The sequence below is a fragment of the Podarcis gaigeae genome (genome assembly GCF_964106915.1).
Source record: "Podarcis gaigeae genome assembly, chromosome: 18".
NCBI classification, from domain to species: domain Eukaryota; kingdom Metazoa; phylum Chordata; class Lepidosauria; order Squamata; family Lacertidae; genus Podarcis; species Podarcis gaigeae.
This window is the reverse complement of record NC_139696.1, coordinates 1,511,093-1,530,977: the sequence shown is the minus strand read 5'-3', so window position 1 is coordinate 1,530,977 and position 19,885 is coordinate 1,511,093. Positions and strand designations below refer to the sequence as shown.

Below are 19,885 nucleotides of genomic sequence, written 5' to 3'. Positions count from 1 at the left end.
CAACAGAGCTACAGTGGGACCTTGGTTCTCAAACACCTTGGTTCCCAAACACCAAAATCCCGGAAGTAAGTGTTCTGGTTTTCGAATGTTTTTCAGAAGCCGGACGTCCAACGAGGCTGTTGGCTATTGTTTCTGGGGCGCCTGCGCGAATCAGAAACCGCACCTCGGTTTCTGAACATTTCGGAAGCCAAACGGACTTCTGGAACGGATTAAGTTCGGCGCTTTCCTCTTTCTTTTGCGTTTTTGTTTTGGAGGCTTTTTCGGTTCATTTCTTTTTCTGAATTTTTATCATCTACAATACTGTCTTATTGGGGGTTGGGCTGGATGACCCCTTGGGGTCCCTTGCAAGTCGACAATTCTATGACAGATATAGAGCTCAGCCAGGGCCAGATTTAGGTTTGATGAGGCCCTCAACTCCTGAAGGTAATGGGGCCCTTTCTATGTCCAGCTGTCCTTTGTCCACAACAAATTGCCAGTTTTTTGTGTTGAATCTATGCTCTATGGTCATTTATGGACCTCATAGGTATCTCAAGACATTTGCCCATGTTGCCCTGCAACCAGTCCATGCAGAATGTCGCCCCCCTATATATAGAAAGGAGCAAATCAGGGATATTTGAGGGAGCAGGCTAGCAGGCGTGGCCTATGACTTGCATCCTAGGAGCCTACACAACACAAAACACTGTTGCTGCATGTAGGTTTTATTTCATTAGTTTTTTATCTTATATTTTGGAAATGTACATTCAGTGTATTTTTCCCTTTTAATTTTTTGGGGGGCCCCAATAGAGTGGGGCCCTAAGCTATAGCTTGTTTAGCTTATGCGTAAATCCAGCACTGATCTCAGCCCAGGAAGCCGACCGGGCGAAGGGGAACGAACGATTGTGTTTCCAAGGCTGTCGTTGGCCGGGGCGACGAGTAACCCTACCCGGCTGGTTCGCCTTCCTCGCGGCCGATACAGTGGCAAAACGGCGTTCTGAAATGTGAACCTCTTATTATGAGCGGACGGCAGGCTGACGGGAGATGCTTCCAGGAGCCTCGCTGAGGCCACCCTGCGCCCAAAAGCGGACCGCGGGTTCGGCGTTTGCCGTCGGGACCCGGACACAGCGAGGATGGAGCCTCTACAACAGGAAATGTAAGTTTTCTCCTGTCCGGTGTTTGCATGAAACCGGTGTTAGAAATTAGCCAGTAGCCAGGCGCGTTTTGCAACAGAGTCCAGTTGCGGCAGAACATCTCCGTACGGCTAGTTCCTCCAGCTCTCTCCAGCTAAGCAACTCAGTCTCTTAAGCCAAGAAAGGGTATTCTCTATAAGATTGAATATCAATATATGTATCAAGACTTTGAGATTAGACCACTGAAGGAGCCCGGAAAACTATATTCAGAGCGTGCTACCTGTAAGAAACAGGTGCAAAATGCCAGCACCCTGTCTCTATCTACAACTCCATCCCCTCCAATGTTTCTCCCCTGAAAATAGGGACGTCCTATTCCATCCCCTCCAACGTTTCTCCCCTGAAAATAGGGACATCCTATTCCATCCCCTCCAATGTTTCTCCCCTGAAAATAGGGACGTCCTATTCCATCCCCTCCAACGTTTCTCCCCTGAAAACAGGGACGTCCTATTCCATCCCCTCCAACGTTTCTCCCCTGAAAATAGGGACGTCCTATTCCATCCCCTACAACGTTTCTCCCCTGAAAATAGGGACGTCCTATTCCATCCCCTCCAACGTTTCTCCCCTGAAAATAGGGACATCCTATTCCATCCCCTCCAATGTTTCTCCCCTGAAAATAGGGACGTCCTATTCCATCCCCTCCAACGTTTCTCCCCTGAAAATAGGGACATCCTATTCCATCCCCTCCAATGTTTCTCCCCTGAAAATAGGGACGTCCTATTCCATCCCCTCCAACGTTTCTCCCCTGAAAATAGGGACGTCCTATTCCGTCCCCTCCAACGTTTCTCCCCTGAAAATAGGGACGTCCTATTCCATCCCCTCCAATGTTTCTCCCCTGAAAATAGGGACATCCTATTCCATCCCCTCCAACGTTTCTCCCCTGAAAATAGGGACGTCCTATTCCGTCCCCTCCAACGTTTCTCCCCTGAAAATAGGGACGTCCTATTCCATCCCCTCTAACGTTTCTCCTGTGAAAATAGGGACATCCTATTCCATCTCCCCTGAAAATAGGGACGTCCTAAGGAAAAGCGGGACATCAACTCGGAAACCCGGGACTGTCCCTGGAAAACTGGGACACTTGGAAGTTCTGCTAGCCCTGACTGACCTCTCTCTCCCCTCCCCCAGGACACCCCAGTCTCCTCCGGAGCCCGAAAGCTGTGTGGAGGTGTCCGAGCTGCGGTCAGAGGTCCAGTTCCTTCTCTCCGGCCGCGGGAGCCCCAAGATGGACTGCATCGTCTGCTACTGCTCCTACGACCTGTCGGGCCGCCTTCCACGGCGCCTCTACTGCGGCCACACCTTCTGCCAGGCCTGCATCCGGCGACTCCACGTCGTGGCCAACGAACAGCGCTGGATCCCTTGCCCCCAGTGCCGTCAGAGCACGCCGGCTCCCCGCGGAGGGGTCACCATGCTGGACCTGGATCTCGCGGCCTTCCTGGCGGTCAAGTCGGAGAAGGACCACCCTCGGGCCGTGGGCAGGCCGGAGATGGAGACGGCCTCCAAGTCGCCCGCCAAGGACCAGCCCGTCACCCAACAACCCGCAGGCCTGTGCCACGAGGCAGTGGCGCGGCCGTACTTGCCGCAAAACAACTGCTGTGCCGGCTGCCTCTGCTGCGGGACCACGGCGGATTTCCAGAGCTGACTGGGCGTCGCCTGGGCCCCCTAACTGCCCTACAACCTCCTCGAAGGGATAGCGGAGGCCAGCTGCCCGCTGCAAGCTCCACTCGCCTTCCAGCCCATATTGTCCAAGAGCCACATATTAACCAAGATTATTTCTGCTATTTTCATCTGTCGAATTCAGATCTCGCCCTCCGTGCCCAGTAAGCCGATGGAGGTGTGTAAGAAGGTTCCTAAAAACGGTTGGAAATGCAAGCAGGATGTTTTTGCCAGCATGTGGTAAAGAGAGGGCATTTTGGGAGACGATATACGACGAAATGGAAAAGGTGTGATGGTACCCAAAACACCCCAAGCTTTTCCTTTTCGTCCCAAGAGATTGTTGTTGTTGTTGAGTTGTTTAGCCGTGTCCGCCTCTTAGAGGACTGGAGTAAATATACGAACTATTTGAAAAGTAATTGTAATGAACGGATTGCCCTAGTAGGACTGCAAGAAGTTTTGTAAGGAGGTTTATCTGAAACATTGCAAGAAAGACTATGAGGAGAATTATTTTGTTGTTGTTTAGTTGTGTCCGCCTCTTGGTGACCCCCTGGACCAGAGCACGCCAGGCCCTCCTGTCTTCCACTGCCTCCCGCAGTTTGGTCAGACTCATTCTGGTTGCTTCGAGAACACTGTCCCACCATCTCGTCCTCCGTTGTCCCCTTCTCCTTGTGCCCTCCATCTTTCCCAACATCAGGGTCTTTTCCAGGGAGTCTTCTCTTCTCCTGAGGTGGCCAAAGTCTTGGAGCCTCAGCTTCATGATTTGTCCTTCCAGTGAGCACTCAGGGCTGATTTCCTTCAGAATGGAGAGGTTGGATCTTCTTGCAGTCCATGGGACTCTCAAGAGTCTCCTCCAGCACCAGAATTCAAAAGCATCCATTCTTCGACGATCAGCCTTCTTGATGGTCCAGCTCTCACTTCCACACATCACTACTGGGAAAACCAGAGCTTGAACTGTACGGACCTTTGTCGGCAAGGTGATGTCTCTGCTCTGTCGGAAAGGTGATGTCCCAAGAGATATGCGGCCACAAAGAACGGACTTTCCCGGAAAGTTCGGGTACGAGAAGAAGATGAGGGAAAGCTCTGCTCCAAGGTCGTTTTCCAGAACAAACCAGGGACATTAATTTATTTTGCACGCCTTGGCGGGCCTCGCCACTATGCCAGGATACTGAGACCCACCTGTGTCTGTTTGCAGAACTGCCTCAAAGTCAACGTTTTCTGGGCAAAAGTATATTTTTTCAGATCTCTCGGATAACTGGCAAAAACCATCCACCCCTCCTTTTCGTCCGCATCTTTGGAATTTGTATGTTTTATTATTGACGCCTATATAACAAGGAACCAGTTTTGCATCCGGCCAGGACTTAACAACTGCCAAATTTTGGATGACCTCAGCAGGGCAGATTCCTCTCTTTTTCCCGAAGGTGAGACTTGTCGAAAAAGTATTTTTTCTGCAGAGACCAAACTGCCCCTCTAGAGGAAAATCAGCTCGGCGGAGCCCCCAAAATGGATTTCCAGTAGTCTGCTCAGCAAATTTAGTAACTGGACTTTGAGACCTGCCCAAGTCTGCTATGTCAGAGCGAGACGGGACTGGGGTTCAAATTTCCAGCTCCCCCTTTGGTTTGGTTTTCTCGACACCCACTGGGTTCCTATTTGCTTTTTAAGAATTCCCAATACATTGATCCCAACGAACCAAAGGGCTCTGTCTTTTGTATAACGGCATTTCGTTAGCAACCGTGAGGACGGGGATTTCTGCACAAAAGCGGGTTGGACTAGATGACCCCAGGGTCGCCTTCTAGACTTAATCAGTTGCCTAACTTATGGACTTCTGAGGACGCTCTTGACGGACTCTGCCACGTCCACGATAGCCTGGCCAAAGATGAGACGCGGTTTGGAGAAAGAAGTTGGATTTTTAAAATTTTTATTATTATAGTAAACCTAGGGTAGAAGGAGTTTTTGCGAGGTTTGCTCCCAATAAAGCAGGGTTTATTTGGTGTGTTTTGTGGCGTGGGTTTGGCTCCCTAATACCATCCTGCCTGCTCTAACCACTGTTCCTTACTGCCCAAGCCAGCCGTTCTCCTCCCTCTCCCCCCTCCTTTAACTGCCCTGTCACCTGTCTGTCACGCTCCATCCTCAGCCAATCGGCATGCGGCACACCCCACAGGTCCCGCCCACTGGACTCCACCTTACCTTAAACCCCACAAATATCTCTTTGGGTACCACTTTGCCGTATGTATCTCAATATACAAACCCTACACAAGTCGTGTTAACAACGGCAAGCACCACACACACACAAACACACAGAAAGCAGCCTTTTATTGGGAAGTTTTTAAATTTTGGCATTTATTGTGTTTTTATATGTGCTGCAAGCTGCCCAGGGTGGCTGGGGAATCATCATCATCATCATCAAGCTCTGGCACCTCCTCCTTCCTTGGAGCTTTTGAAAGCAGAGGTTGGATGGCCATTCATCATGGATTCTTCCGCTGGGGTTCCTGCATCAAAGGGGGGTGGACTGGATGACCTTTGGAGGTCCCTCCCAACTGTTATAAGAAGAAAAAACCTGCTTCTTTTCCCTTACAGGGTATCCAAGAGTCCTTAAGCGGGTTCCCTACACCGCCATGTTTAGGTAGGAAGCTCCCAGCCACCACATCTTGCCAGCTGCTTGGGGATTGGATACAAGGCGCCTTTGCCCGTTCCACAAAAATAAAAACCAGGTCAGTTCTGCTTCCCAGCTCCATCTGGTACCTTGGCTGAGACCCTCTCCCCCTGCGGCTTCCTATAGATGAAATCATAGCTCGATTCTCGCTTGATCTTTATTATTATTATTGACCTCGGAATAAAGCAACCAGCCTCTTCAAATCCAAGGAGACGAGGAAGTGCAGTTTGTCTATATGCGGATAATAATAATAATAATAATAATAATAATAATAATAATTTATTTATACCCCGCCCATCTGAATGAGTTTCCCCAGCCACTCTGGGCGGCTCCCAATCAAGTTGTTAAATCGAGTTTTAAAAACAATACAGCTTCTCCGCTGGCACGGGAAGGAGGGTGGAGAATTTGGGGGAAAGAATTTGGGAAATTGTGGCTGCCTTGTTAGGTACAAATGAGGTCTTGGTGGCGATCTCGTGGGGACGGAGTGTGCAAGTAGACTTGTGAAAAGGAGACAAACTTTCCCAAGGTGAGGGGGGGGGAACCCACATAAACAAGGAGGGATGGTCTTTTGAAAAGTCCTATGTACAAGTAAAAAAAATGTTTCTAAGACAGAGACAATGCAGACGAACGCGCATGGGATCCATCAGGTGGGCAGACGGCCTACGAAGCAGGGTGTCTAACTTTTTCATAGTTCTGTGGCCCCTCTATCCCTTTCCTACCTCTGAGACACCTCTACCCTTTTCATAGCTCTGTGGACCCCTCTACTCCTTTTCTACCTCTGAGACGCCTCTACCCTTTTCATAGCTCTGTGGCCCCTTTCCTACCTCTGAGACCCCTCTGCCCTTTTCATAGCTCTGTAGCCCCTTTCCTACCTCTGAGACCCCTCTACCCTTTTCATAGCTCTGTGGCCCCTCTACCTCTGAGACCCCTCTACGCTTTGCATAGCTCTGTGGCCCCTCTACCCCTATTCTACCTCTGAGACGCCTCTACCCTTTTCATAGCTCTGTGGCCCCTTTCCTACCTCTGAGACCCCTCTGCCCTTTTCATAGCTCTGTAGCCCCTTTCCTACCTCTGAGACCCCTCTACGCTTTGCATAGCTCTGTGGCCCCTCTACCCCTATTCTACCTCTGAGACGCCTCTACCCTTTTCATAGCTCTGTGGCCCCTTTCCTACCTCTGAGACCCCTCTGCCCTTTTCATAGCTCTGTAGCCCCTTTCCTACCTCTGAGACCCCTCTACCTTTTTCATAGCTCTGTGGCCCCTCTACCCCTTTCCTACCTCTGAGACCCCTCTACCCTTTTCATAGCTCTGTGGCCCCTCTACCCCTATTCTACCCCTGTGACCCCTCTACCCTTTTCATAGCTCTGTGGCCCCTTTCCTACCTCTGAGACCCCTCTACCCTTTTCATAGCTCTGTGGCCCCTCTACCCCTATTCTACCCCTGTGACCCCTCTACCCTTTTCATAGCTCTGTGGCCCCTTTCCTACCTCTGAGACCCCTCTACCCTTTTCATAGCTCTGTGGCCCCTCTACCTCTGAGACCCATCTACGCTTTGCATAGCTCTGTGGCCCCTCTACCTCTTTCCTACCTCTGAGACCCTTCTACCCTTTTCATAGCTCTGTGGTTCCTCAACCTCTGAGACCCTTCTACCCTTTTCATAGCTCTGTGGTTCCTCAACCTCTGAGACCCCTCTATGCTTTTCATAGCTCTGTGGTGCCTCAACCTCTGAGACCCCTCTATCCTTTTTATAGCTCTGTGGTCCCTTTCCTACCTCTGAGACCCCTCTACACTTTTCATAGCTCTGTGGTTCCTCAACCTCTGAGACCCCTCTACACTTTTCATAGCTCTGTGGTTCCTCAACCTCTGAGACCCCTCTATACTTTTCATAGCTCTGTGGTGTCTCCACCTCTGAGACCCCTCTACACTTTTCATAGCTCTGTGGTTCCTCAACCTCTGAGACCCCTCTACGCTTTTCATAGCTCTGTGGTGCCTCAACCTCTGAGACCCCTCTACGCTTTTCATAGCTCTGTGGTGCCTCAACCTCTGAGACCCCTCTACGCTTTTCATAGCTCTGTGGTGCCTCAACCTCTGAGACCCCTCTACCCTTTTCATAGCTCTGTGGTTCCTCAACCTCTGAGACCCCTCTTTACTTTTCATAGCTCTGAGGGCTAGGGGGCTATAGAGCTATGAAAAGTAAAGAGGGGTCTCAGAGGTTGAGGCACCACAGAGCTATGAAAAGCGTAGAGGGGTCTCAGAGGTAGGAAAGGGACCACAGAGCTATGAAAAGTGTAGAGGGGTCTCAGAGGTTGAGGCACCACAGAGCTATGAAAAGTGTAGAGGGGTCTCAGAGGTTGAGGCACCACAGAGCTATGAAAAGTATAGAGGGGTCTCAGAGGTTGAGGAACCACAGAGCTATGAAAAGCGTAGAGGGGTCTCAGAGGTTGAGGCACCACAGAGCTATGAAAAGCGTAGAGGGGTCTCAGAGGTAGGAAAGGGACCACAGAGCTATGAAAAGCGTAGAGGGGTCTCAGAGGTTGAGGCACCACAGAGCTATGAAAAGTGTAGAGGGGTCTCAGAGGTTGAGGCACCACAGAGCTATGAAAAGCGTAGAGGGGTCTCAGAGGTTGAGGCACCACAGAGCTATGAAAAGCGTAGAGGGGTCTCAGAGGTTGAGGCACCACAGAGCTATGAAAAGCGTAGAGGGGTCTCAGAGGTTGAGGCACCACAGAGCTATGAAAAGCGTAGAGGGGTCTCAGAGGTTGAGGAACCACAGAGCTATGAAAAGTGTAGAGGGGTCTCAGAGGTTGAGGCACCACAGAGCTATGAAAAGCGTAGAGGGGTCTCAGAGGTTGAGGAACCACAGAGCTATGAAAAGCGTAGAGGGGTCTCAGAGGTTGAGGAACCACAGAGCTATGAAAAGGGTAGAGGGGTCTCAGAGGTTGAGGCACCACAGAGCTATGAAAAGCGTAGAGGGGTCTCAGAGGTTGAGGCACCACAGAGCTATGAAAAGTATAGAGGGGTCTCAGAGGTTGAGGAACCACAGAGCTATGAAAAGCGTAGAGGGGTCTCAGAGGTTGAGGCACCACAGAGCTATGAAGAGCGTAGAGGGGTCTCAGAGGTTGAGGAACCACAGAGCTATGAAAAGCGTAGAGGGGTCTCAGAGGTTGAGGAACCACAGAGCTATGAAAAGGGTAGAGGGGTCTCAGAGGTTGAAGCACCACAGAGCTATGAAAAGCGTAGAGGGGTCTCAGAGGTTGAGGCACCACAGAGCTATGAAAAGTATAGAGGGGTCTCAGAGGTAGGAAAGAGGTAGAGGGGCCACAGAGCTATGAAAAGTATAGAGGGGTCTTAGAGGTAGAGGAGCCACAGAGCTATGAAAAGGGTAGAGGGGTCTCAGAGGTTGAGGCACCACAGAGCTATGAAAAGCGTAGAGGGGTCTCAGAGGTTGAGGCACCACAGAGCTATGAAAAGCATAGAGGGGTCTCAGAGGTTGAGGAACCACAGAGCTATGAAAAGGGTAGAGGGGTCTCAGAGGTTGAGGAACCACAGAGCTATGAAAAGTATAGAGGGGTCTCAGAGGTAGGAAAGGGACCACAGAGCTATAAAAAGGATAGAGGGGTCTCAGAGGTTGAGGCACCACAGAGCTATGAAAAGCATAGAGGGGTCTCAGAGGTTGAGGAACCACAGAGCTATGAAAAGCATAGAGGGGTCTCAGAGGTAGGAAAGGGACCACAGAGCTATAAAAAGGATAGAGGGGTCTCAGAGGTTGAGGCACCACAGAGCTATGAAAAGTATAGAGGGGTCTCAGAGGTTGAGGCACCACAGAGCTATGAAAAGTATAGAGGGGTCTCAGAGGTTGAGGAACCACAGAGCTATGAAAAGCGTAGAGGGGTCTCAGAGGTTGAGGCACCACAGAGCTATGAAAAGCATAGAGGGGTCTCAGAGGTTGAGGAACCACAGAGCTATGAAAAGCATAGAGGGGTCTCAGAGGTTGAGGAACCACAGAGCTATGAAAAGCATAGAGGGGTCTCAGAGGTAGGAAAGAGGTAGAGGGGCCACAGAGCTATGAAAAGTATAGAGGGGTCTTAGAGGTAGAGGAGCCACAGAGCTATGAAAAGGGTAGAGGCGTCTCAGAGGTAGGAAAGGGGCCACAGAGCTATGAAAAGCATAGAGGGGTCACAGGGGTAGAATAGGGGTAGAGGGGCCACAGAGCTATGAAAAGTGTAGAGGGGTCTTAGAAGTAGAGGAGCCACAGAGCTATGAAAAGGGTAGAGGTGTCTCAGAGGTAGGAAAGAGGTAGAGGGGCCACAGAGCTATGAAAAGCATAGAGGGGTCTCAGAGGTAGAGGGACCACAGAGCTATGAAAAGGGTAGAGGGGTCTCAGAGGTAGGAAAGAGGTAGAGGGGCCACAGAGCTATGAAAAGCATAGAGGGGTCTCAGAGGTTGAGGAACCACAGAGCTATGGAAAGGATAGAGGGGTCTCAGAGGTAGAGGAACCACAGAGCTATGAAAAGTGTAGAGGGGTCTCAGAGGTAGGAAAGGGGTAGAGGGGCCGCAGAGCTATGAAAAGCATAGAGGGGTCTTAGAAGTAGAGGAGCCACAGAGCTATGAAAAGGGTAGAGGTGTCTCAGAGGTAGGAAAGAGGTAGAGGGGCCACAGAGCTATGAAAAGCATAGAGGGGTCTCAGAGGTAGAGGAACCACAGAGCTATGAAAAGGGTAGAGGGGTCTCAGAGGTAGGAAAGAGGTAGAGGGGCCACAGAGCTATGAATAGCATAGAGGGGTCTTAAAGGTAGAGGAGCCACAGAGCTAAGAAAAGTGTAGAGGGGCCTCAGAGGTAGCAAAGGGGCAGAGGGCCAGAGAGCTCTACCCCTTTTCTACCTCTGATACCCCTCTTCCCTTTTCCTACCTCCATCCTCCCTTACAGCCCTTTCCCTACCCAGAACCCATCACTATTTACCTCTGAAATTGCCTCCCCTGTAGCTCAAGACCACCCCCCAAAGCATCATACGTATATCAAAGTAATTGTTGAACTGAAATACAATTAAGAAGAAGTATATTAATAGTGAAATAATAATTCAGCTCTGACTGAAAATGATTTATTTTATTCACAACAGACTGAATAATGCAAACACCTTGTCCTTTGGCGATGACAAAAGTTCCTTTAGAAAGACAAATTACAAAGACTCATCATCTGGTTTCTGGAAACTTGCTATGACATGAAATAGGTGCAAACATATGATGCAAACTATTAATAATGATAAACAGCAGAATGCGGGCACCCTATATATAGAAAGGAGCAAACCAGTGATATTTTAGGGAGCAGGCAAGCAGACGGGGCCCATGACTTACATCACAGGAGCCTACACAACACAAAACACGGTTGCTGCATGTAGGTTTTATTTCATTTGTTTTTTATCTTATATTTTGGAAATGTACATCCAGGGGTTTTTTTCCCCTTTATTTTTTGGGGGGGCCCCCCAAGCGAGTGGGGCGCTAAGCTAGAGCTTGTTTAGCTTATACTTAAATCCGGCACTGATTGCTGCCTGAATATCCTCTCTTCAGCGCTCACAAAGAACAACATTGCAAAGACCTGGATGCTCCGTAGCTTATTGGAACTTGTGGGGAGACGTCTGGGACCCCAATTCACCCCATGGGCTTTGCTGTCTGTCCCCAGGTGACACCCTTCATTCTCATAGCTGTCAACGTTTCCTTTTTTAAAGGGAAATTCTGTTATTCCGAATAGGATTCCTCGCAAGAAAAGGGAAACGTTGACAGCCTTGGCCATTCTTGCTGCGTTGTCCTTGAACCCCAATGATGACCTAGTACAGAAGCGAGTTTTCAAATCCATTGCCCCGCCCACTTCCCCCTCTGGCTCCGCCCATTGCTAGTATGTGGTCCCTGGAAGCTTGCACAGGTGGAGAAAGCGGCCCTCGGCTGCCAAACAGCTCCCTCGTCTCCCTCTCCAGCAAAATCCTTTCCCACCCCTTCCTCACCCCGATCCCGGGTGTCTCATAGGGTTTCTTCAGGGAAGTCGCCCCAGGCGAACGACACCAGGCTTGCTTTTGCAACCTTTCGGGTCGGGGACACCACAGAGAAGGCCCTACATCCCCGAAGAGACAAACCGCATCTCTACGTTGGTGCCAGGCTCGCATCTGCCCACCCGGCGCTTGGCGGCGAAGGGGAAGACTTTGCGGAAAGCCCTCTGGAAACTGGCGCCCATGAAGGCGTAGACGATGGGGTTGAGAGAGGAGCTGGCGTACGACATGCAGTGAGCCCAGATTTTCAGCTTGTAGGTGTAATAGTTGCGGCGGAAACCGGTGCCAAAGGCCTGGGCCAGAATCAGAAGCTGCATTGGGCCCCAGCAGATGGCGAAGAGGACGACAATTGTGCCCACCATCCGTGATATCTTGCCCCGCATGGCTTCCGAGCGCCCGGCCAGCTGTTGAACCTGCGAGGAGTCAAGAAGGGGAATTGCAATCAGATCGGCTTGGCCTCTGCAGCCCATGGAGGCTCAGGTCAGTTCTGTGTCCAGGGCAGCTCCATCTGGTATGCAGGATGAGACCCTCCCTGCCCGCAGACTGTCTGGCCAGAGTGGTGCATGCTCTGGTTATCTCCCTCTTGGACTACTGCCATGCGCTCTCCGTGGGGCTGCCTTTGAAGGTGACCCGGAAACCACAACTAATCCAGAATGCGGCAGCCAAACTGGGGACTGGGAGCGGCTGCCGAGACCAGATAACACCGGTCTTGAAAGACCTACATTGGTTCCCAGGACATTTCCAAGCACAATTCAAAGTGTTGGTGCTGACCTTTCAAGCCCTAAATGGCCCAGTAAACCTGAAGGAGTGTCTCCACCCCAGACACTGGGGTCCATCTCCAAGGGCCTTCTGGTGGTTCCCTCCCTGCGAGAAGCAAAGTTACAGGGAACCAGGCAGAGGGCCTTTTCGGTGGTGGCGCCCTCCCTAAACCAAGGGTTGGCAAGGTTTACGGGGCATGGGCCGGATCACTCCTGCAGAGATCCTCCATGGACTGGACCAGCGTAGCACGACGGCGGAAATCGCGTCTGCTCATGCCCAGGTGCCAAATATCACACCTGCGAAGAAGCGATTTTCGGTTTCTGGGCATGCGCAGAAGTGATTTCCAGCGCCGCAGACATAAAGACCATACTTACTAGCCGCTTTGCTTCTCAATAGTCTCTGCTTGGCCTCTGTTATTTTCTCCTACCGATAGGAAACCCACTTAAGGACTCTATAGGGGCTCTTGGGTACCCCATAAGGGAAAAAGGAGCGGTTGTTTCTTATAACAAAAGCATGCAAATATGTCCTCTATTTCCTAAATAACTCATAGGAAAGATCTGCCTGGTCCAGCCTCACGTTTCTCACATTGCATAACCAGATATTACATCTAGAGATTGCGGAAACTACAAATTGAGGAGTTGGAGTCTGAGCTCGCTTACTTTCCTCTTCCCTCCTCATTCCTCTTTCCTTTTGTGCTGTCTGCTTGACGTCTGTTATTTTCACCTACCGATAGGGAACCAACTTAAGGACTCTATAGGGGCTTATTGGATACCCCATAAGGGAAAAGGAGTGGAGTTTTTCCTTATAACATTTTGATGATAAACCTGATTTGCACGGAGTGGTAGTGGAATAATTCCGACGGCGACTGTAAGATTGTCATGCGATTGATACCTGGTTCTCGGAGGTCTCCACCGTGGGGCGCCCCATCTGGTACAGCATGGCGGTGTAGCAAAGTAGGATCGTCAGCAACGGGAGCAGGTAAACCACCAGGAAATTGTACAGGATGAAGGCTCTCTTGTGGGTGACGGAGGGGAAAGTCTCGCTGCAGTAGGTCCGGGGCCCGAACCAGTAGCCTTCGGTCAGCTGGTTGTAGATCAAAACCGGGGTGGAGACGGCGAAGGAACCTGTGGGCGGAAAGGCCAGGGTCCCAAATTCACCCAATGGTTCTGAAGTCTCAGACAGAACCGGCTCGAATCTTAGGTCAAGTGGGGCGACATCCTCCAGCAAAGGATGTTCTGCTGGGGTTTGCGGCAAAGCAAAATGGACTTTCTGGTCCAATAAGGTGCAATGGGCAATCTATACGGAAGATAGATGGTATACAGTGGTCCCTTGGTTCTCAAACGCCTTGGTACACAAACAACTTGGAAACCAAACACTGCAAACCCGGAAGGAAGTGTTCCAGTTTGCGAACATTTTTCAGAAGCCGAACGTGCCCCGTTTTGAGTGTCACGCTTCCGATTTGAGTGTTACGCCAAGGTCTGTCTGGTTTTGCTATATACAGTGGTACCTGGGGTTACATACGCTTCAGGTTACAGACTCCGCTAACCCAGAAACAGTGCTTCAGGTTAAGAACTTTGCTTCAGGATGAGAACAGAAATCGTGCTCTGGCGGCGCGGCAGCAGCAGGAGGCCCCATTAGCTAAAGTGGTGCTTCAGGTTAAGAACAGTTTCAGGTTAATAACGGACCTACAGAACAAACCCGAGGTACCACTGTAATCCATTTTGGTACCTTGGTTCTCAAATTTAATCTGTTCCAGAAGTCTGTCCCAGATCCAAAGCGTTCCAAAACCAAGGCACGCTCTCCCATAGAAAGTCACGCAAAACGGATTAAGGCCCTGGCCAAGGTTCGGGCCGAGGCAAATGGACAGGGAAACCTAGGGGTCCTCCATGCTACTCACCGATCCAGATGCTGGCGGTGACGGTGGCCGCCACGAAGGGGGTGCGTTGCCGCAGGGCTCGAAGGGGAAAGACGGTTACGTACCAACGGTCAACGCTCATAGCGGTCAAGGTGATGCATGTGGCCTGCACAGAGACCTGAAAGCCAAGAAGACAGGGTGGGGTGTTTATTACAGAGGGACCTTGGTTCCCAAACACCTTTGTTGTTGTTGCTGCGTCATGTCCGCCTCTTGGTGACCCCCTGGACCAGAGCACGCCAGGCCCTCCTGTCTCCCACTGCCTCCCGCAGTTTGGTCAAACTCATGCTGGTAGCTTCGAGAACACTGTCCCACCATCTCGTCTTCTGTCATCCCCTTCTCCTTGTGCCCTCCATCTTTCCCAACATCAGGGTCTTTTCCAGGGAGTCTTCTCTTCTCCTGAGGTGGCCAAAGTCCTGGAGCCTCAGCTTCAGGATCTGTCCTTCCAGTGAGCACTCAGGGCTGATTTCCTTCAGAATGGAGAGGTTGGATCTTCTTGCAGTCCATGGGACTCTCAAGAGTCTCCTCCAGCACCAGAATTCAAAAGCATCCATTCTTCAGTGATCAGCCTTCTTTATGGTCCAGCTCTCACTTCCATACATCACTACTGGGAAAACCCTTTAAAACTTTTACTATACGGACCTTTGTTGGCAAGGTGATGTCTCTACTTGTTAGGAGCAAAAATTCTGAATGGTTGCCACATAGCCCGTGAAGAGTGAGCAGGATGCATACAATGAGAGCACAATGCATACTTGGTTCAGAGAATCTCTGCTCCTTTCTGTTCTTTGGTGAAGGAAGCAGGATGTGGTCTTGAAGGCAACTCAATGGAATCTGACGCCATTCCTACCCACGACCTCTGGGAGTGAGGAACATTATAGAACACAGCTGCAAACAGCCAGAATCTCCTGTGATAGTCCCTGGACACTGAAAGGAGATATAATACCTACTGGCCCCTGTTGTATAATCCATCATATTGTCATTCCTATTCCCTTCTTTCTATCCATTCTGAAGGAAATCAGCCCTGAGTGCTCACTGGAAGGACAGATCCTGAAGCTGAGGCTCCAAGACTTTGGCCACCTCAGGAGAAGAGAAGACTCCCTGGAAAAGACCCTGATGTTGGGAAAGATGGAGGGCACAAGGAGAAGGGGACGACGGAGGACGAGATGGTGGGACAGTGTTCTCAAAGCGACCAGCATGAGTTTGACCAAACTGCGGGAGGCGGTGGAAGACAGGAGGGCCTGGCGTGCTCTGGTCCAGGGGGTCACAAAGAGGCGGACACGACTAAACAACTCAACAAGAACAACAATTCCCATCTTTTAAAAAAAATTATCAACCTATATTTTTAAAGGAAAGGAGTTGAAGAAGTGATAATTGTTCTGTAAATCTTAGTTGATGGTGTCTGATTTTTTTAAAAAATGTGTTCTGATTTTTTAATGATAATGTGGCTATATAAATAAATTTATAAATAGGTAAAGTTAAAGGGATCCCTGACCATTAGGTCCAGTCGTGGCCGACTCTGGGGTTGCGGCGCTCATCTCGCTTTACTGGCCAAGGGAGCCGGCGTACAGCTTCCAGGTCATGTGGCTAAACAATGAACTATCACCAGTGCAGGTTTTTTTTATTTTTATCATCTACAATACTGTTTTATTTATCTTATAGTATTTTCTGTGGTTCTATTATGTATTCTCTGTTTAAGAATTGCTACGCTCGGAGCTTCTATTATCGCATGATTACAGGATTGGGACTGTTGAAAAGCTTGTTTGTGATATTCATCTTCTCTAATTCCATTCATACAATATTGATTTATTTTATCATTTGAACCTCCATCATATATTTTCCGTTTAAGAACTGTGAAATAATACATGTTACATATATTTTGTTAGAACATTATTAGCCACGTGTCACCTGTTATTGTTTAAAGCAGGGGTCAGCAAACTTTTTCAGCAGGGGGCCAGTCCACTGTCCCTCAGACCTTGTGGGGGGCCAGACTATTTTTTTGGGGGGGGGGATGAACAAATTCCTATGCCCCACAAATAACCCAGAGATGCATTTTAAATAAAAGCACGCATTCTACTCATGTAAAAACACCAGGCAGGCCCCACAAATAACCCAGAGATGCATTTTAAATAAAAGGACACATTCTACTCATGTAAAAACACGCTGATTCCCGGACCGTCCGTGGACTAGAATGAGAAGGCGATTGGGCCGGATCCAGCCCCCAGGCCTTCGTTTGCCTACCCATGGTTTAAAGGTTTTTGGGGGGAGCAGATGGCCGCTGAAAGCAGTCGCAAACTCACCTGTTGGATGTAATTGACAAATTTGCACATAAACTCCCCAAAAATCCAGCCCGGGAGAGGATAAAGGACAGCCGTGAACGGGACACAGCAGACCAGGAAAATGATATCCGTGACGGCCAGGTTCGCTGTTTGGAAAAAGGGCACAATTTGGAAAAAGTTTAGAAGAAGAAGAAAAGATAAATTGAAGGGAGCAACTTCCCTGTAAGGAAAGCGTGGAGATTTTTTTCATTCAGAGGAAAAACAGGTAATTACGTCGAAAGTGACTAGAGGAAATTTTTCCTCCCTTTCAGAAATGGCTAGCTTAATTGGTAGAATAAGGGACGGATCTACACACAGGGGGTGGCGGAAGAAACGCTATAAATAAGTCAGAAATCAAATCGTCATAACGAAAGAAAAAAACTGCTATGGAAAAACTGCATGGAATTTTTTTTTTTTACTCTCCTGCACCCTCTGGTGTTGCATGTGTATAACGCTGATTTTTTAAAAAAATCTAATGTAGCTGAGTCCTGGAAGAAAGTCTTTAAAGAAGATTGGGGGGCGGGGGACGGTGGAACATTTGAAAAAGTTATTGTCAGCGACTTGAAACGTTAGTAGGATGAGAATAAATTTAGCGGCAAAATCATCAACGGAGGGAAAATGGGAAGCAAAAGAATAATTAGAATACGTTGCAATAAAGAGAAAATTGAAATGAACCATGGAAGAGGAAAGGGAAGTTGATGCTTGGTTTGTTTTTGTTTGAGAATGAAAAATATAAGTTTTTCTCCCTTTCTAATAACACCAGGAATCGTGGGCATCTCGTGAAGCTAAAAGATTCTGGACAGGTTAAAAAAAAAAGTGGTTCCTATCCTATAAGTGTGGGATGTGAAACACAAGAGCAGTCAAGTACAACATTCCTAGAGTGAGCATGTTTAGACATGGGGAGGGATGTTTGTCCAGCCAGCAGGTAAACTTCCTGTTTCCTTTTAGGCTGGGACAGACTTCCTCTACATGTGGCCAGAGGTGGGTGTGGCCTCACCTGTGCAGGTAATGATAAAAGCACAGGGCAGAGCAGCCCTCTCTCTCTTCCTCCTCTTCATCTTCTTCCAAGCAACATCTACTGAGTGAAAGATGCCCTCTTGGCTCCCAGCCCAGAGAGGACAAAGGGACTGTCTTCTTAAAAGATAGATTCCAAATGTACGTTACTTCATTAAGCTTAAGTCTGCCTTCTGGGATCTGATTGTGAACAGAATTTGAGTAAAACCCTTTTTGTACTTTTGTAAATGACTGTGTCGTCTCTTCTGTTTTATGAGGGAATAAGGGGAAACTACCAGAATAGTTATTATAGAGGCTTAAGCGAGCCTGAGCAAACACTGCCGTTGCAAACTTAAAATAAAGGGGAATGTTTTACTCTGCTGAAATTGGGGAACTTGTTAACACAAATTGGATAAGGATATAATCAGACAATATATCCTCTCCTGCATCCCTGAACATTCCCACAATAAGAACATCCCAAAAGAGCGTAAGAACTGGCCCAACTTGGCCAGCACCTTTCCCCCAGCGGCCGACCAGATGCTTTTTGGAAACCTGCAAGCAAGATTTGAACCCAGGGCATTACTGCTCCTGACCGTGGTCCTGGCTAGCAGCAAACAGAACAGGCATCAGCTAGTAGCCCTAGCAGCTTTGACCCTCCTTCCCACCCACCCAGGTGCCTCCATTATTCTCACCAAACTCACCAATGTAGAAATTGGTCGCTGTCCTCATCTGCTTTTGCTTGGCGAGGACGTAGATCACAAGGGAGTTGCCCGCCAGACCCACCACCATCAGGACAGTGAAGAAGAGGGGCACCAGCCACGCGTCCACCAGGCGCGGCGGGTTCTGGGGCTCCGAGACATTGCCGCACCACAGCCCTGCGGTGCAAGCAGAGCTGTTCGGGAACAGGAAGGAATCGTTGAGGTCAGAGACGGAGGAGCCCACTAGCATGGCTCTGCTTTGCCTCTGCCGGCCAGAAGCACCGAATTTGGGGCTTGGGACGTCCTTTGGCAAGAGTTTTCAGCACCTCGGAGAGCTCAGCAAGCGAGAGAGATGTTGCGCCGCTCCTCAAATGGGAATCTAGGAAACCCTGCGGACTCAGGGCTCAGGGACCCCGAATTGGGGCTTAGGACGTCCTTTGGCAAGAGTTTTCAGCACCTCAGACAGTTCACCAAGCGAGAGAGATGTTGCGCCGCTCCTCAAATGGGGATCCATGAAACTCTGATGGACTCAGGGCTGAGGAACACTGAATTGGGGCTTAGGACGTCCAGTGGCATGAGTTTTCAGCACTTCGGACAGCTCACCAAGCGAGAGAGATGTTGTGCCGCTCCTCAAATGGGGATCCAGGAAACTCTGACAGAATCAGGGGCAGAGGGACACGTTGGGGATTTCGTCCTGGCTTGGTGTCATCTTAAGAGGAGCCAATCCGGTGACAGTTACGACTCTCTCCTCCCCTGAAGTCTCAGAAAGAGACCTGCATCTCTCTTACTCCAGAGTCCTTCTTGCACATTATTTGCAGTGTCCTCTGCTTCTCAGGTTCCTTGCAGAATGCAGGGTGCTCTCCTGAAACTCAATGAGGACCAGGAACACACCAGGGACCAGTTCTCGGGCACAAAGGTGGCATCCGCCAGCAACACATGCCATCAAACGGACACGCTTCTTTCAGAGTAGAGGGCTCTTGGGACGCAGGAATGGTGCTCCCATCTGAATGGGTTGCCTGCCCAACCATCCAGCCACCTGGGACCACCGCCCAGCTCCGAAAGGACCCAGGCGTCCTGCGAGTTGGAGAAAGCCGGGAGGAAAGAAGGGCTGGCGGGTTTTAAGTGGCGGAGCGATTGCTCCCCTCCTGCTCTTTGCAAAAGCAGCATTTCTCCTCTCGGGTCTCCAAGCAGGCGATTGGCTGATTGTTCTATTTTTTCCTCTCTTTCTCCACCTGGGGAGGGGGAGATCTTGCTACCAGGCAACCCCCTTTAGAGAGGACTCAACTGATGGGCTAATTCAGCAGGCATGGAAGGCATGAAATTATTATGCCACGTGCAGATAGAGAGAGAGAGATGGAAGGCACAGACATTTCATTTTGCTCTTCGTTCTGGCTTTGCAGACAAAGCGCACCAGATTCAGGAAAATCCACGTGCCAATTTTATTTTTTTCAGAGTAAACTCTATTTATTTAAAGATAATTTTTATTAATTTTAACATATAAATTATAGTACAAACCACAAAATTTCGCCACCTATACAATCTTTTTTTTTTTTTTGGACTTCCATCAGCACCTCTGATGATCCACCGTTTTAATCACTTCATGCATTTCTTAACTTCATGTTGCCTTTAATTATCATAACTACCATCATCCTCCCCTATATCCATTTTTGCAATAGTACCAATAACTCTGCTCACAAAACTTCTTGCA

At 49.4% G+C, this 19,885-nt stretch overlaps 2 protein-coding genes across 2 annotated transcripts; one reads left to right on the top strand and one right to left on the bottom strand.

The window, feature by feature from the left end:
- The first annotated feature begins 717 nt into the window (after positions 1-717).
- Positions 718-3,052, top strand: LOC310835829 (RING finger protein 224-like). The gene is made up of 2 exons (XM_083720811.1): positions 718-1,129; positions 2,289-3,052. The coding sequence occupies exons 1-2, from the start codon at positions 1,107-1,109 to the stop codon at positions 2,800-2,802; spliced, it is 537 nt and encodes a 178-aa protein (XP_083576937.1). The 5' UTR covers positions 718-1,106; the 3' UTR covers positions 2,803-3,052.
- Positions 3,053-11,565: 8,513 nt separating this feature from the next.
- Positions 11,566-18,434, bottom strand: KISS1R (KISS1 receptor; the record flags this gene model as incomplete). Its single annotated transcript, XM_083720649.1, has 5 exons — positions 18,181-18,434; positions 16,469-16,593; positions 14,157-14,292; positions 13,151-13,383; positions 11,566-11,913 (listed from the first exon to the last, which is right to left on the bottom strand). Exons 1-5 carry the CDS (start codon positions 18,425-18,427, stop codon positions 11,566-11,568), a joined length of 1,089 nt encoding a protein of 362 aa, XP_083576775.1. The 5' UTR covers positions 18,428-18,434.
- Positions 18,435-19,885: the final 1,451 nt, after the last annotated feature.

What these genes read in the sequence shown, in the direction of transcription:
- LOC310835829 (XM_083720811.1), top strand. Translation starts at nt 1,107, where the DNA reads ATGGAGCCTCTACAACAGGAAAT. An exon ending in GAGCCTCTACAACAGGAAAT is followed by an intron (nt 1,130 to 2,288) that starts GTAAGTTTTCTC and finishes CCCCTCCCCCAG; the next exon opens with GACACCCCAGTCTCCTCCGG.